General features: G+C 42.1%; 1 protein-coding gene across 2 annotated transcripts in view; it reads left to right on the forward strand.

The window, feature by feature from the left end:
- The window catches only part of Smim14 (small integral membrane protein 14), a 51638-nt gene extending 34188 nt beyond the window's left edge, over positions 1 to 17450 (forward strand). For both annotated transcript variants that reach the window (XM_070012474.1, XM_070012473.1), the window contains exons 4-5: positions 10362 to 10504; positions 15448 to 17450. In XM_070012474.1, coding sequence (XP_069868575.1) covers positions 10362 to 10504; positions 15448 to 15480 — 176 coding nt within the window. In that variant the 3' untranslated portion in view covers positions 15481 to 17450. The remainder of the gene's footprint in view (positions 1 to 10361; positions 10505 to 15447) is intronic.
- The last annotated feature ends 457 nt before the right edge of the window (positions 17451 to 17907 follow it).

Genomic DNA, 17907 nt, shown 5'->3' on the forward strand with positions numbered 1-17907 from the left:
CTGCCTTTGCCTCCCCAATAGATGAGATTACAGGTGTGTGGTACCAGGTCCAACCTAATTTTCCATTTCTTCATTGCCTGTCAGCTCAAATGTTATTTTCATATGAAAGAGGAATATTTTGAAAATGCCATGTTGTGAACTTTCTTACACACCTTTAACGGACTTTTTTCAATGCTGTCCTAGTGCTTGAATTCAGGGTCTGGGTGCTGTTCCTGAGCTTTTTGCTGAAGTCTAATGCTCTATTGCTTGAGCTGCAGCTCCATTTCGGTTTTGTTTGTTTGGTGATTAACTGGAGGTAAGAGACATGGACTTTGCTTCCCAGTTTAGCCTCAACCTGTGAGTCTCAGCTCTTAGTCTCCTAAGTAACTAGAATTATAGGCTGAACTACCAGCTTCTGGCCAGTTAAGAACTTTTGACACATTACCAAATTTCAGTTTTATGTATTTTTGTATTGATCCTTGGTTCCCAGGCATAACAAGCAAGTGCTCTACCACTGGCTTACACCTCAGATGCTAAACTCTCTTTCATTATGTATTTGAATTTAAATCAAGACATGGTAATATTATTAAGATTTTTGCTTTATTACATTTTTTTTTCCAGCAAGAACTTTATTACTGCCAGGGGGGTTACTTAGACTCTGCCCCAGGTACTAAAATACACTACAGGAGGTAATGAGTGATCTGGTGTTGCATTAACTTCTGTAAATACAGTAAATTGTAGTAGTTGCTTATACAGTGCCTTGCTGAAGTAGAAACTGTCAGCACTAAGCCCATTATGGCCCAAGGGAATCGTGCTCATGGAAGTGAAAGATGCATTGAGCTTCCCTCCAGATTTACACTGCTTCTCCAGTAACATTCATTCATCTGCCTATGCAGGTCAAGTGTTTGCCTCTGAGGTAGAGCTGAAACCTGCTTTTCCAGTTGAAAATAATCTTACTGAACTCTTCACGGGAAAACAAGTATTTATTACATTGTGATATTTGTGACTCTTTAGCCAACCACACCCAAAACCACATATATTTTTATTCTTGTAGGTAAAATGTCACTTCTTTACTCTAAATAGAAAAGTGAGTCTTAGAGTTTGATTGTTCATTTAGCTATATTGGCAAGTTGATTCCCCCTCCAAAGATCTGTAAACATTGGTAAAGATTCCTTTTGAAAGCTACGCTTGTATTATTTTTTAAAAATTTTAACTTTGTCTTTTTTCTCTTTTTTGTGGGGGGAGGTGATAGCAATACTGGGGCTTAACCTCAGGGCCTTGAGCACTTTGTTGACTTTTTTGCTCAAGGCTAGCTGTATCACTTGAGACATAATTCTGCTTTCAGCTTTTTGCTAGTTAAAATTGGCTGTTTTCTGGTTAATTGGAGATGAGACTTTCAGATTTGTCTGCCTAGGATGACTTTGAACTACCTAGGATTATAGGCATGAGCCACTAGTACCTGGCTCAAGCTATCCTACGCTTTGTAAAATGATTGGAATAGATTGCTCTGGTTGAAACTACTTTAATATTTTTTCCAATAAATATAAAAGTACTTTTGAGAAACAAGATGTGTTTTATTTTATGTTTTTGTTGGTTATGGGGCTTGAACTCAGGGCCTTGACACTATCTCTGAGCTCTTTTGCTCAAGGCTAGCACTCTACCTCTGTGAGCCACAGGCCACTTCCATATTCTGGTGATTAATTGAAGATATGAGTCTCATGGGGGGGGGGAATGGAGGGGAGAGAAAGAGGGAGAAAAATGAGGGAGGGAGTACAAGTTTGACAAGAAATGTACTCACTACCTTACTTATGTAACTCTGAACATCGCTTTGACAATAAAAATTAAAAAAAAAAAAAAAGTCTCATGGACTTTCCTGCCTGGCTGGCTTTGAACCACTAGTTTCCTGAATAGCCAGGATTACCGGCGTGAGCTACCAGTGTCCAGTAATAAGATGCGTTGCTGTTTAAGAAAAAATAAAAATGTAGCCGGGCGCTGGTGGCTCACGCCTGTAATCCTAGCTACTCAGGAGGCTGAGATCTGAGGTTTGAGATTCAAAGCCAGCCTGGGCAGGAAAGACCGTGAGACTCCTATCTCCAATAAACCACCAGAAAACCAGAAGTGGCACTGTAGCTCAAGTGGTAGAGCACTCGCCTTGAGCTGAAGAGCTGAGGGACAGCACCCAGGCCCAGAGTTCAAGCCCCATGACCGACAAAAAAAAAATAAAATAAAACAAAAAATAAAAATAAAAATGTAATGATTATGGGAATTTCATGCTTTATTTATTTATTTATATTTATTTATTTATTTTTGGTTGATTATTGAGCTTGAACTCTGGGTATGGGTGCTGTCCCTTAGCTCTTAAGCTCAAAACTAGTGCTCTATCACTGAGCCACAGAGCCACTTCCTGCCTTCTGATGGATAATTAGAGATAAGCGTCTCCTGGACGTTCCTGCCCAGCCTGGCTTTGATTCCTGCCTGAGCTGCTTTAATCAATGATCCTCAGATCTCAGCCTGCTGAGTAGCTAGGATTACAGGCATGAGACACAGGCACCCAGCTTCATGCTTGTTTGCTTGTTTGGTTGGTTGGTTGGTTGCTTGCTTGCTTGTTTTTGTCGGTCATGGGGCTTGAATTCTGGGCTTGGGCACTATCCCTGTGCTCTTCAGGTCAAGGTGAGTGCTCTACCGCTTGAGCCAAGGTGCCACTTCCAGTTTTCTAGTGGTTTATTGGAGATAAGAGTCTCACAGACTTTCCTGCCTGGGCTGGCTTTGAACCTTGATCCTCAGATCTCAGCCTCCTGAGTAGCTAGGATTACAGGCGTGAGCCACCAGCGCCCGGCTATGTTTTTTGGGTTTTTTTTGGGTCCAGTCATGGGGCCTGAACTCAGCCTGGGTGCTGTCCCTCAGCTTTTCAGCTCAAAGCTAGCGCTCTGCCACTTTAGCCATAGCACCACTTCTGGCTTTTTTTCTTTTTGCTTATGTGGTGCTAAGGAATCGAACCCAGGGCCTCATACATGCAAGGCAAGCGCTCTACCACTGAGCCACCTTCCCAGCCCCTGGTCTTGTGTTTTTGTCTAGGGCTAGCTTTGAACCATGATCCTTTTACCTTTTCCTCACAAGTATCTAGGATTACAGCCATGTACTATCATACCCAGCCCATTCTCATTCTCTCGCTTTATTTTTTATTGTACAGTCATGGCTATGTGGCTTTCCTTAGTCCTCTGTCTAAAACGTCTGGTTTTGCTGGGCTCTGGTGCCTGATGCCTGTTGTAATCCTAGCTACTGAGGAAGATGAGATCTGAGGATCATAGTTTGAACCCAGTCCAGGCAGAAAACTCCCAGTGAGACTCTTATCTCAAAAACCTGAGGTGGTGCTGTAGCTCAAGTGGTAGAGCACTTACCTTGAACTGAAGAGCTCAGGGATAATGCCCAAGCCACGAGTTAAAGCCCTTAACCGACAAAAAAAAAGGTCTGGTTCTTCTAGCTCCTATTCCCCTTTCATTACTTTTCCCTGTCTCTAGCAAACATGATTTACATAATTATCCTCTATTATTGCAAACCTCTTTTAGGTAATATACATGGAAGAATCTGGGCACTGGTATTTCATTCCTGTAATTTTAGCTATACAGTGGCTAAGATCTGAGGATTAAGTTTGAGCTAGCTGAGGCAGAAAAGTCTTGTGAGTCTTTTATTTCCAATTCACCAGTAAAATAAAGCTTGATGTGGGCTGGGAATGTAGCTTAATGGTAGAGTGCTTGCCTAGCATGCACAAAGCCCTGTGTTTGATTCCTCAGTACCACATAAACAGAAGCTCAAGTGGTAGAGCACTAGCCTTGAGCTTCTTTTGCTCAGGAACAGTGCCCAGGCCTTGGTTCAAGCCCCAGGACAGGCAAAAAAATAAAGCCCGATATGGATATATATGCACCAGCCCTGAGTTACAGAGCCAAATTATAACCTGAGACCCTGAGTTCAAGCACTAGTACCAAAGAAAAAAAAGGATACATGGGGTAGGTCAACATAGTTTAGAAGGTGAAAGTGCATCTCAGAGGTAGGTGTGCTTATTATGTGCAGTACCAGGAGATAAAACAGGAAACAGCACACAGTTTATTTTGATCCCTGGAATAGATTTTTTCTGGGCCTGGGCGCTGTCCCTCAGCTCTTCAGCTCAAGGCTAGAGCTCTACCACTTGAGCCACAACACCACTTCCTGTTTTCTGGTGGCATATTGGAGATAAGAGTCTCACAAACTTTCATGCCGAGGCTGGCTTTGAACTGTGATCCTCAGATCTCAACCCCCGAGTGGCTAGGATCACAGGCATGAGCCACCAGTGCCCCACTTTGGAATAGATTCTTATGTCAGTATTTATTATTATTAGAAATTCTAATAATTTAAATCTTAAAAAATCATAAACAGCTAAGAAATTGTCAATCAATATTAATTTGATCTATTGTAAGCTAATTATGTAAATTTCTGCAGTGGTGTAAACATGAAATACACCTTTAGGATTCATAGAATTGTTTGTTTATTATGATATTGGGGATTGAGCCTTGATTCTAAGGCATGTAGTTTTTTTGTTTTTTTTTTAGTTTCAGTTCACTATTGTTAGCCCTGACTGCTCCTGAACTTCAGTAATTACATATTAGGATTAGAGATGTGTGCTCAGCCTCCCCAATCACTTCTTTGCCATGACATCCTAACTTAAGAAAAAAAATTCAGATCAAATTACGACATTCTCATAGTCAAAACCTTTAATTCTACCCCTTTTCCCATCACTTGTACATGCAATTCTAACTTAACATGACATTTCAGACATTTCAGAGTTGAGTTTCATCTCCACACTCTTTACCTTTTGTGCTCTTGACATTTCAACTAGATGATATCTCACTTTTTTTGGGGGGGAGGGCAGGTCCTGGAGCTTGACCCTGGACCTGTCCCTGAGCTTTTATTTATTTATTTATTTATTTATTTATTCATTTATTTATTTTCTGTCAGTCATGGGGCTTGAACTCTGGGCCTGGGTGCTGTCCCTCAGCTCTTCAGCTTAAAGCTAGCGCCCTACCACTTGAGCCACAGCACTACTTCCAGTTTTCAGTGGTTTATTGGAGATAAGAGTCTCATGGACTTTCCTGCTCGGGCTGGCTTTGAACCATGATCCTCAGATCTCAGCCTCCTGAGTAGCTAGGATTACAGGTGTGAGCCACCAGCGCCCCGCTTCCCTGAACTTTAGTACTCAAGGCTAGCACTCTACCACTTGATCCACAGCTCAACTTCTCACTTTTTGTGGCTAATTGGAGATAAGAGTCTCAGGGAGTGCTAGTAGCTTCGTGGAAGATTGCTTGCCTTGCATGCATGATTCCTCAGTACCACATAAACAGAAAAAGCCAAAAGTAGTGCTGTGGCTCAAGTGGTACAGCACTAGCCTTAAGCTGAAGAGCTGAGAGACAGTACCCAAGCCCAGAGTTCACTAGCCTTAAGCTGAAGAGCTGAGAGACAGTACCCAAGCCCAGAGTTCAGACCCCATGACTGACCCAAAAAAAAGTAATAGTAATCTACCCTAAAATCTACAGCACAGCTGGGTGTTGGTGGCTCATACTTATAATCCTTGCTACTCAGGAGGCTGAGATCTGAGAATTTTGGTTCAAAACCAGCCTGGGCAGGAATATCTGTGAGACTCTTGCCCAGGCTAGGCTGGCTTCATCAAACAGTGATCCTCAGATCTCAGTAGCTAGGATTACAGATGAGAGCCACCAGCACTTGGCTTCTTACTTCTTTTATGCATGCCAGGACCAGGGATTGACATGGGGCCTCACTGTTTCATTAGGCCCTTCTACCACACCTTCAGTCTTGAAGTTTTTAGTCAGTTGGAATTAAGTCTCACAGACGTTTCTGCCTGAGCTGGCTTTGAACTCAAATCCTCAGATCTTAGCCTCCTTAGTAGCTAGTATTAGAACCATTAGCCACTGACAGCTAGCTCTTGCCAGGCTTTGCTCTTGTTCTTCCATGACCTCCCGCCCTTCAACACCAGTTTTCTGGCTAATAAATGCCTAGTCATCCTGGAAGGCCCTGGCCAAATTGTGCCAGTTGCTTATCATCATTGGCTTTAGACTTTGAACTTGTTCAAGGGAAGGGCTTACTTGCATTTGTACCTTTTGTACCCTTTGTGTTTGCTCTGATGTGTTGCATAGAGTTGAGATGATGTAACCGAATATGTAATTCATTATTTCATGTCGTTGCAGCTCTATTGTTAACAAATCTAATTGTTGCACAATTCTTTATATTGAGCTAAATTCTATTTACTATTGTGTGTCGAGGTTTATTCCCTAGAAAAGTATATAGAATAATTTTGCTCATTCTCCATAAAGAGTGTTATAGAGCCAGGCACACACCTGTAATCCTAGCTACTCAGGAGGCTGAGATCTGAGGATCATGGTTGGAAACCAACCTGGACAGGAAAGGTCCTGAGACACCCCCCCCCCTTTTTTTTTTTAGTTGTGGGGCTTGAGCTCAGGAGCCTGAGTGTTGTCCCTTAGCTTCTCTGTGCTCAAGTCTAGGACTTTACAACTTGAGCCACAGTTCAACTTCAGTTTTGACTGGTTAATTGGAGATTAGAGTCTCACAGGGACTTTTCTGCCCTAGCTGGCTTCAAATCATGATCCTCAGATCTCAGCCTCATGAATAGGTAGGATTACAGGTGTGAGCCACCAGCGCCCAGTATTGTTGTCTTTTTTTTTTTTTTTTTTTTTTTTTTTTTGGTTGTGGGGCCTGAAATCTGGGCCAGGGCGCTGTCCCCTAGTTCTTCAGCTGTGGACTAATGCTCTACCACTTGAGCCTAACCCCCACTTCCGGCCTTTTCTGCTTATGTGGTGCTGAGGAATCGAACCCAAGGCCGCATGCATGCAAGGCAAGAGCTCTACCACTAGCGCCTGTTGTCTTTTTCTTTTGCTTCTTTGCAGTCCTGGAGTTTGAACTCAAAGTCTCATGCTTGCTAGACAGCACTCTACTGCAAAGCCTCCACTTCAACCCAGTGCTTTGTATTTCTGCTTTCCCATTGGAAATCCAAGTTTATAGCAACACTCCCCAGGGCCTGCTTCCCTTTCAACTCTTTCCTCTTCCATGTGTCCCACTAACAGTGTCATTATTAATATTTGTTCCCTTTGTACTATCACATATTTGCTGATAAACAATGATTTAATGCATAAGCAAAACAGATGTTGTATATATGTGCTTGTGTGTATCAGTGCTGAAGCTTGAACTCAGGGCCTGGCTACTACTACCATTTAGCTTTTTGCTCAAAGCTAGCATTGTACCACTTGAGCAACTCTTCTACTTGTGTCTTTTTGGTGGTTAATTGCAGAAAAGACTCTCAGATTTTCCTGCTTTGGCTGGTTTTTAACCTCCTACCTCAGATGTCAGCTTCCTTAATAGGATTACAAAGCTACTGGCATGGCAAAAATTGTTTTTTTAATTATTGTAAAGATGATGTACAGAGGGGTTACAGTTATATAAATGAGATATGAGTATTTTTCTTTTTGGTCAGTCATGGACCTAAACTCTGGGCCTGGGCACTGTCCCTTGAACTCTTCAGCTCAAGGCTAGCTCTCTACCACTTGAGCCATAGCGACACTTCTGGCTTTTTCTGCTTATGTGGTACTGAGGAATCAAACCCAAGGCCTCATGCATGCAAAGCAAGCACTCTACCACTAAGCTACCTTCCCAGCCCCAAGTACATTTTTTTTTAAGAATATCACCCCTTCCCTTATTTTCTCCCAACTTTTCCCTCCTGATCCACCTCTTCCAGGATATAGTGTATTGGTTTTTATTTTGGGTTTTTTTTTGGGGGGGTGGTTTGGTTGTGGGGCTTGAACTCTGGGCCTGGGTGCTGTCCCTCAGCTCTTCAGCTCAAGGCTAGTGCTCTACCACTTGAGCCACAGTGCCACTTCTGGTTTTCTGGTAGTTTATTAGAGATAAAGTCTCACAGACTTTCCTACCCAGGCTGGCTTTGAACCGCAGTCCTCGAATCTCAGCCTCCTGAGTAGCTAGAATTACAGGCATGAGCCACCAGTACCCAGCTCAGAATATAGTTTTTTTTTTTTTTTTTTTTTTTTTTTTTATTTATTTGGGTCCGGTCATGGGGCCTGAACTCTGGGCATGGGCACTGTCCTTCAGCTCTTCAGCTCAAGGCTAGCACTCTACCACTTGAGTCACAGCGCCACTTCCGGCTTTTTTCTTTTTGCTTATGTGGTGCTGAGGAATTGAACCCAGGGCCTCATGCATGCAAGGCAAGTGCTCTACCACTGAGCCAACTTCCCAGCCCTCAGAATATAGTTTTAAGCAGACTTCCTGGCACTAGTATGCAAGAAGAAATCCAGTGAAAGATCCCAGTAGGAGACATGGGAAATGACATTTGTATTACTGTGAGAATATTAAAAAGGAACAGATAGCTGGGTGCTGGTGACCCATGCCTGTAATCCTGGCTGTGGTGGAGGCTGAGGTCTAAGGATTGTGATTTGAAGCCAGCCTAGACAGGAAAGTCTGTGAGCCCTTTATCTTCAGTTAACCAACAAAAATCATAAGTATGAACTGTGGATCAAGTAGTAGAGCCCTACAAAGGAAGGATTTTGCTAGAAATAAGAATTAATAAATTTATAATCTGAGGTTAAATTCTCCAAATTTTCAGAATATTTTACTTGCAAAAATAATAATGCTCTCAGTCTTTGAATAGCATTAGAATTGGCCTTGGAGTTAGACTTCTAGTCTATAAAAGTAGTTTAGCATTTATTAGTATTATTTGTGTATGTGTGCGTGCCTGCACCTGAGCCTGTACTAGGGATTAACCTCAGTTCATTTTTACTGTCCCTTAGCTTTTTCTGATCAAGGCTAGCCCTCTATTGCTTGAGCCACAGTTCCACTTTAGCTGTTTTTTGTTTTTGCTTTTGTTTTCTGGGTGGTTGATGAGTAACAAGCGTGTCTTAGAGGTGGGGAAGAGTGGCTTACACCTGTAATCCTAGCTACTCATGATCTCAGGCTAATGGTTCAAAGCTATCTTGGGCAGAAAAGTTTGTGAGACTCTTATCTCTAATAAACTACCAAAAAGCTAGAGGTGGAGCTGTGGCTCAAATGGTAAAGCCCTGGTCTTGAGTGAAAGAAACTCAAGGACAATGCCCAGGACCTGAGTGTTTTGGGTTTGTCTGTTCAGGCTGGTTTTGAACTGCAGTCTTCAGATCCCAGACCCCTAATAGCTAGGGTTACTGGTATGAGCCACATTTTATTTCTAGTAGAGGAGCACCTTAAGAGTTGATATTGTGTACAGGATACTTATCTTTTACCAACTTTAGCTAATCTAGTTTTACGTAACAAATTACAAGCTTCCTCAAAAATCCTTTTTAAGGGCTGGGAAGGTGGCTCAGTGGTAGAGTGCTTGCCTTGCATGCTTGAGGTCCTGGGTTCGATTCCTCAGCACCACATAAGCAAAAAGAACAAAGCCGGAAGTGGCGCTGTGTCTCAAGTGGTCGAGCGCTAGCCTTGAGCTGAAGAGCTGAGGGACAGCGCCCAGGCCCAGAGTTCAGGCCCCACAACCGGACCCCAAAAAAGAAAAAACCCTTTTTGAATCTCTGTGTTTTCTAATGTTATTCCCCCAGGATGAATAATTTTCAGGAGTGTGTCTAACAATGAGATTATGTCAAAATATTATGACATAGCACAGATTAAGAGCTCAGGGTCTGACACGAGATCACCTGATCTAAATTTCAGCCTTACCACATACTAGTTGTGTGAAGTTGGGATTTGTTCCCCCTTCTCTTTTTCTCCTGTAACAGGGATGTAATAGTACCTTACCTGATGTAAGCTGTTGAAGGGATCAGATAAGATCAGCCTGGTTCAAAGTAGCCACTTACTTCTCAGCTATTGCTGTAGTTGTCCTTGTTTTGCCTGTCCTAGGTCTTAAACTCGGGGCCTGTTCTCTGTCCCTGAGCTTTCTTGGTCAAGTCAAAAGCACTAGCTCTACCACATACGCCACAGCTCTCCTTCTGGCCTTTTGATGGTTGATTGGAGATGAATGTTTCACAGACTTTTCCTGTTTGGGCTGGCTTTGAACCATGATCCTTCAGCCTTCTGTAGCTAAGATAGCAGGCATTAGCCACTGGCACCTGGCTCAGCTGTTTCTAAAAATAAAAATACAGCTGGGTACTAGTGGCTCACAGAGACTTTCTTACTGAAGGAAAGGAAATTTAATACATATTACTTCATGGTTGTTCTTAACAACTAGCAGTTTTTTTAATTAATATAACTTATGAAGCTGGCATATAACCATTAGAATTAATTTTTACACTTATTTGACAGTATTATGATCAGGCTACAATTGTAACATACATTTTTGTTGTCTTTAGTACCAGGACCTTCTGGTGACAATGGCATCAGTGTTACTATGATCCTGATGGCCTGGATGGTTATTGCAGTGATCTTGTTCTTACTGAGACCACCTAATCTAAGAGGATCCAACCTACCTGGCAAGCCAACTAGTCCACATAATGTAAGTGTTATGGCTTAGAAAATCTTGTGGGGTGAGTGCATGTTATTAAATATCTGTAAATTAGAAGACGATTTCACTTATAGAGGGAAATTCTTCCCATTTAGTCCTAGTATATATTGCATTCCCAAATGGTCCTTTGTAGAGCTAAACAGGAAAGAGCACAGACCAAAGTCCAAAACTAATTTTAAAATAAATTTGTTCCTCACATGAAAAATACAAAAAATCTTTAGCACAGGTGGGTATTGGTGGCTCAGGCTTGTAATCCTAGCTACTTAGGTGGCTGAGATCAGAGACTTTTGGTTCAAAGTCAGCCTGGGTGGGAAAGTCTGTAAGACTCTTATCTCCAGTTAACTATCAAAAAGCTAGAATTGTGGCTCAAGCATTAGAGCACTAGCCTTGAGCAGAAAAGCTCAGGGACAGGGCCCAGGCCCCTGAGTTCAGGACTGGTACTGGCACCAAAAAAAAGCACAGCAATACTGTTCAAATCTTAAGTCCTCAACTGTGCAGTTCTCTGTCCTTCATAGTTTGGATCTTTTGGCTCTCAAGTTTTCAGCCCCCAAACCCCTCTTACTAGTTTCAGTTCAGATGTCTTACAATTTCTCCAACCTTGGGCTGAGAAGGTGGCTCAGTGGTAGAGTGCTTGCCTTGCATGCATGAGGCCCTGGGTTCGATTCCTCAGCACCACATAAGAAAAAAGAAAAAAGCTGGAAGTGGCGCTGTGGCTCAAGTGGTAGAGTGCTAGCCTTGAGCTGAAAAGCTGAGAGACAGCGCCCAGGCCCAGAGTTCAGGCCCCACGACCAGACCCCCCCCCCAAAAAAAAAAAACCAAACAAACAAAACAAAACAAAACAAAAAACAATTTCTCCAGCCTTGCCAGGGAATTCTGTACTCTGAACCCATCTGGCTAAATCCCAGTCAAGTTCTCTCAAATGCGTTTTCTAGTTTTATATCACATCACAGTAAATCAGTTGAGCTGGCAAAAGGATATATTATGAAACATTAATGTGAGAAAAAATTTTTTGGTGTCAGTCCTAGGGCCTGGACACTATACTTGGCCTTTTTTGCTCAAACTGGTGCTCTAGCACTTGAGCCTCAGGCTCTACTTCTAGTTTTTTTGTTGGTTAATTGGAGATAAGAGATTTGTGGACTTTTGCCAGGACTGGCTTCAAGCTTCTCCCGAGTAACTAGGATTACAGAAATGAGCCACCAGCACCAACCAGAAGTGGAAGTGTGGCTCATTGTATAGCACCTAACGATAAGCAAAAGATAAAAAAAGCTGAATAAGCCAGGTGTCAGATGCTCATGCCCAGAAGCCCAACTACTCAGGAGGCTGAGATTTGGGTCTTGTGGTTTAAAGCCAGCCCAGGCAGGAAAGTCCATGAGATTCTTCAGTTAGTTACCAAAAAGCTAGAAATAACACTGTGGCTCAAAGTGATAGAGCACAAAAGCTCCGGGACAGTACCCAGGCCCCCAGTTCTAGCCCCAGTATTAGCATGTATGAATGTGTGCATAGATATATATGTGTGTATGTATATATAAATTATATATATATACTATATACACATTATATATATATATATATATATATATATACACACACACATGCAATGGAAGAAAGGAGGAAGGAAAGAAAAAAGAAAAGGGAAAGAAGGCAAGAAGAAAATTAGGCACCATCAACAACATGTAAAAGTACTTTTGGCTTTTCTTGGAGAGGAGAGTATTCATAAAATAGTTTATGTATTGTCTTGGAAGTAGTGTACTTTTCTTTGCTTTCTTACATTTTGTGTAGAGCTTTACTGACTTTTTCATTAAAGAGTGATTTCTTCAGTGTTTAAATCTATGTTTGCATAAAGAAATCCAACTTAATATTGACTTAGAGTTACTGAAAGTGATTCTCTGCTTGGACCTTAGTTCATCACAGTTCAGAAATTCTAGGAATAGCTTTACTTTTACCCTCCAAATAAGCATGCAAAATATTGATCACCCTTTTAGAGCATGTTTCCAATGATCCTGATGTTTTTCGATTCAGAAGATTTCTGATACAAATAAGAATAATCAATTCAAGTTCATTTAAATAAATAAATGGCTTTTTAAAAAATGCCTTATGGAGCCAGGTGCTGGTGGCTCACGCCTGTAATCCTAGCTACTCAGGAGGCTGAGATCTGAGGATCATGGTTCAAAGCCAGCCCGGGCAGGAAAGACCCTGAGACTCCTATCTCCAATAAACCACCAGAAAACCGGAAGTGGCGCTGTAGCTCAAGTGGTAGAGCGCTCTCCTTGAGCTGAAGAGCTGAGGGACGGCGCCCAGGCCCAGAGTTCAAGCCCCACGACGGACAAAAAAAAAAAAAAAAAAAAATGCCTTATGGGGCTGGGAAGGTTGCTCAGTGGTAGAGTGCTTGTCTTGCATGCATGAGGCCCTGGGTTCGATTCCTCAGTACCATATAAGCAGAAAAAGCCAGAAGTGGCACTGTGGCTCAAGTGGTAGAGTGCTAGCCTTGAGTTGAAGAGCTGAGGGACAGTGCCCAGGCCCAGAGTTCAGGCTCCAGGACTAGCAAAAAAAAAAAAAAAAAAAAAAAAGCCTTATTGGTTTCACACATCAGTCGTTATTAGACTTTTTAAAAAATATCCTTTTTGGGGCTGGGAAGGTGGCTCAGTGGTAGAGCGCTTGCCTTGCATGCCTGAGGCCCTGGGTTCAATTCCTCAGCACCACATAAGCAAAAAGAAAAAAAGCCGGAAGTGGCGCTGTGGCTCAAGTGGTAGAGTGCTAGCCTTGAGCTGAAGAGCTGAGGGACAGCGCCCAGGCCCAGAGTTCAGGCCCCACAACCGGACCCCAAAAAAAGAAATATCCTTTTTTTTTTTTTTTGTCGATTTTCTAGTGGTTTATTGGAGATAAGTGTCTCATGGACTTTCCTGCCCTGGCTGGCTTTGAACTGATCCTCAGATCTCAGCCTCCTCAGCTAGGATTACAAGCCTGGGCCACCAGGGCCCGGTTTAAAAGTTTCTTTATTAAGTGATTATATGAACTTCACAATATTATGGGATAGTGATACTTAGCTAAAGTCACAAGCATTTTAGCCTTCACAAGGTTAGACAGTTCTAACAGTGTCAAAGGAGACAGTGGCACATACCTGTAGTCCCAGTACTTGGAGGCAAAGGTATAAGGATCATAGATTTTGAGGCTAGGTTGAGCTATATAGCAAGATTGTCTCAGAGCTGGCTGCTGGTTGCTCATACCTGTAATCCTAGCTGCTCAGGAGGCTGAGACTTTAGGATTTCAACTTGAAGCCAGCTTGGGCAGGAAAGCCTGGGAGACTCTTACCTCCACCACAAAATTAATCACCAGAAAACCAGAAATAGATCTGTGGCTCCAAGTGGTAGCGCATTAACCTTGAGCAGAAAAGCTCAGGGTCAGCTGTACCCATGCCCCTGAGTTCAGCAAGCTCCAAGACTAACCCCCCCCCCCAAAAAAAATTGTCTGAGACAAAACAATACAACAAACTATTAGCTGTATTATCAAAACTCCAACTTTCTTTGTTCCATCAGCTTCATTCCAAAATGGGCTTCCTCCTTGGTCTTCAAATGGCTGCCAGAAGTAGCTGAGCCATATGCTTCCTCACTGACTTTGCTTTCTCCCCTTTCTTTCTTCTCTTCCCTTTCTTTGACTTTCTTTGTTTCTTCTTCTTTTTTTTTTTTTTTGTCAGACAATGGGCTTGAACTTAGAGTGTGGGCACTGCCTAAGCTTTTTTGTTTTTTGAGGGGGTGTCCAGTCGTGGACCTGAACTCTGGGCCTGGGCGCTGTCCCTCAGCTCTTCAGCTCAAGGCTAGTGCTCTACCACTTGAGCTACAACGCCACTTCTGGCCTTTTTTTTTTTTTTTTTTGCTTATGTGGTGCTGAGGAATCGAACCCAGGGCCTCATGCATGTAAAGCAAACACTCTACCACTGAGCCACCTTCCTATCCCCACTGCCTAAACCTTTGAGTTCAAGGCTACTGCTCTACCACTTTGAGCCACAGAGCCACTTCCAGTTTTCTAGTGGTTAATTAGATATGAGTTTTACAGCCCATGCTGGCTTCAAACACCTGGCTCCTCACTGACTTTTCTTTTTTTTTTTTTTTCTTCCTTTTTTTTTTTGTCGGTCATGGGGCTGGAACTCTAGGCCTGGGCGCTGTTCCTGTGCTCTTCAGCTCAAGGTGAGAACTCTACCGCTTGAGCCACAGTGCCACTTCCAGTTTTCTGGTGGTTCATTGGAGATAAGAGTCTCATGGACTTTCCTGCCCTGGCTGGCTTTGAAGGCTTTGAACTGTGATCCTCAGATCTCAGCCTCCTGAGTAGCTAGGATTACAGGCGTGAGCCACCGGCGCCAGGCTCTCACTGACTTTTCTATAGTGAGAAAGAAACAGATCCAGGCTGTTCTCTGTGTGCTGTTCACTAACCCAGTCACCTCAGCCAAAGGAATGAAACCGTTAACAGCTGGTGGGGACAGTCACATCACTGTTACACAATTTCTCTTTTCTTCTATGCCACAGGGTGCAATGAGAAAAAATGTTGCAAAACCATTGTTCACATACTTATCCCTTATATAAAAACATGAGGCTTGGTGTCAGTAGCTCACGCCTGTAATCCTAGTTACTGAGGCTGAGATCTGAGGATCACAGTTCAAAGCCAGCCTGGGCAGAAAAGTCCACGAGATTCTTATATCCAATGAACCATCAGAAAAAAAACAGAAGTGGCCCTGTAGCTTAAATGGTAGAGCACTCTCCTTGAGCTGAAGAGCTTAGGGACAGCACTCAGGGCCCAGAGTTCAAGCCCCATGACCAACAAAAAAACCCAAACATATGAAAAATCCAAGTAAGTTTAGGGAGTGGAATTTCTTCCCAGTTATTTTATTTGTTAGATTGACTTGAGGTCTCTCTCTCCTTTTTTTTTTTTTTTTTAAATGCCAGGGACAAGATCCACCAGCTCCTCCTGTGGACTAATTTTGTGATATGGGAAGCAAAACAATTTGCACGACCAAATGAACAAGACCACCAGAGTACTCTTAACCCCATTAGAACTGTTTTTCCTTTTGCACCTGCAATTTGGGATGGTATTGTTTTCATGAGCTTCTAGAAACTTTACTTGCAAACTTTTGCTTCCTGTGTTATCACCATTCCTATTTACAGTATATTTGAGTAAATAATTATATTAAAAAAAAGTTACATGGGGCTTTTTTGGTTGTCCTAAATTTAAATATTCCATTCATTCTGTTTGTAATTGTGATTGTAATTTTTGTGGTGATTTTTGACATAATTGAAGGAAATTTGAGATTTCACATTTACTATTTAGAGAGTTTTGATAGGTTTACTTTTTTTTTCAGAAGGCATTTATAAAGTCATGTTATTTGGGATTATGGAAGACAATTAGAACCACATTGCATTTGCATTTGCCTTGATAGGTGATTTGTGGGTGGCAACTCTTGGAGCATTTTACAAGCTCCAGCTGAAATCTGGGTCACTCATTATGGCTGACTTAAGTGGCTAGAATAGGGAAGTGAAATGGTTGTTTACTAATTTTCTACTCCTAATAAAAATGTCTGATGTTCAGAATAAACAAACATGATTTCCTCAATGTGGTGGTTGACTTACAGTCCGTTATATGATGCTTGGAAGCCACTAGAGACTAACCTTATAAGGTTCCTGAAATGAGGACAAATTCACTCTTTTTGCCTTGGCCAGGTATAATCTATCCAGTAATAATTTAAGCGATCATTTATTTTTTAAATGTACCTCTCAGGAAGCTCTGTTCTAACACTTCTTTCTTTAGAATGAAACCATTTTACATCTATATTGGAAACTGCTGAGTTACTTACATTTGAATGCCTTGTTGTTCACATTATTTGAAGAAAAATTTTGAGCCTTCTGTTATGTTAAAAAAAATGAACTATTGGTTTATTCCAAGGGACCCACGAGAAACAATCAGAAATCTTTTTTTGTCACTTCTCATTTCTTTTGGGTAATGGGGATGTACCAGGGTGGGAAGGAACACTGATATAAGAGAAATCTTGAAATGTATAAAAAAGGAACAGATTGCATTATTTTGCTCAGTTCAAAACTACAGAATTTTTTCTCTAGCAAGTAACCAGAGAATATTTATGGGGGGCTAGAACATTCTTTGCTGCCAATATAAGGATTTTCTGCTCAGGCAGTCTAGGCTTTTAATATGTAGATCTGCAAAATTATTTGTGTGAATTAACTAAACCTTATATCACTGTACTGTTCAACAGTCTCTGTCCCAATAGAGTGACTGTCTCCTTTATGATGATTACATCAGAGGCCATAACATTGTTAAAGGACATCATTTCATTACATAATCCAATACTGACTGCCTGAATTCTTCTGTGTATCTCAACTTGGTGTTCAGTTTCTTGAAATTATATACCCAACTCTTAATTGTACTAATAAAGAGGTAATATAACACAGGTAAGTTAAATCCTAAACAAATAAATACCATGTAGTAGAGGTTTTTCTTGTTGTGGTCCACTTGGAAGACCTCTGCCTCTGTAGCTGGTGAAGAATTTAAAGGAGAAGCTGCATATAAGGGCTCAAGACTCTGACTACAAGAAACCTCCTAGTGCTCGGTTGGTGGGGGCAGGAGGATCCAGAATTCAAGGATGGCCTAGGTTAGGTAGTAAGTTCCAAACACTAGCCTTAGAGCCCTCACTCCTCCTGAGGATGGAGGAGAAAACAATTCTTTAAAGAATAACAGGGGCTGGGAAGGTGGCTCAGTGGTAGAACGCTTGTCTTGCATGCATGAGGCCCTGGGTTCGATTCCTTAGCACCACATAAGCCAAAAGAAAATAGCTGGAAGTGGCACTGTGGCTCAAGTGGTAGAGCGCTAGCCTTGAGCTGAAGAGCTGAGAGACAGCGCCCAGGCCCAGAGTTCAGGCCCCACAACCGGACCCCACCCCCCCCCCCAAAAAAAAGAATAACACTGGAATGGATTAGATGGAGCTAAATCCCTGTAGCATTCCTTTTCCTGCCCTGCTACTTGAACTTGGAAATCTGTGCACATATCCTAATAGTTTGCTCTCTACCTAGGTAGAATACCAGTCCCTGGCAGAAATGCTCATGTATGCACTGTATCTGTGCTCACAAATAATTGAGAATTGGCATTTACTGAAGAAGTGTCTGAGGCTGAGGATATGGCTCAATGCTAGATCACTTGCCTAGCATGTGTAAGGCCCTGGGTTCCATCACCAGCACTGCAAAAAAGAAAAAGAAAAGAAAGGATCCATATTCTGGCCACAGAATGTCTAGTCTTAGAGACCTAAAATTTTAAATTCTTGTTTCTAGCTCTTTGTTTTTCTTTTTAGACAGAGACTTACTATGTAGCCCAGGCTAGCCTCATGCTTCTGATCCTCCTGT

This window comes from Dipodomys merriami, unplaced genomic scaffold (assembly GCF_024711535.1).
Source record: "Dipodomys merriami isolate MVZ:Mamm:240054 unplaced genomic scaffold, mDipMer1.0.p SCAF_9, whole genome shotgun sequence".
Taxonomy (NCBI): Eukaryota; Metazoa; Chordata; class Mammalia; order Rodentia; family Heteromyidae; genus Dipodomys; species Dipodomys merriami.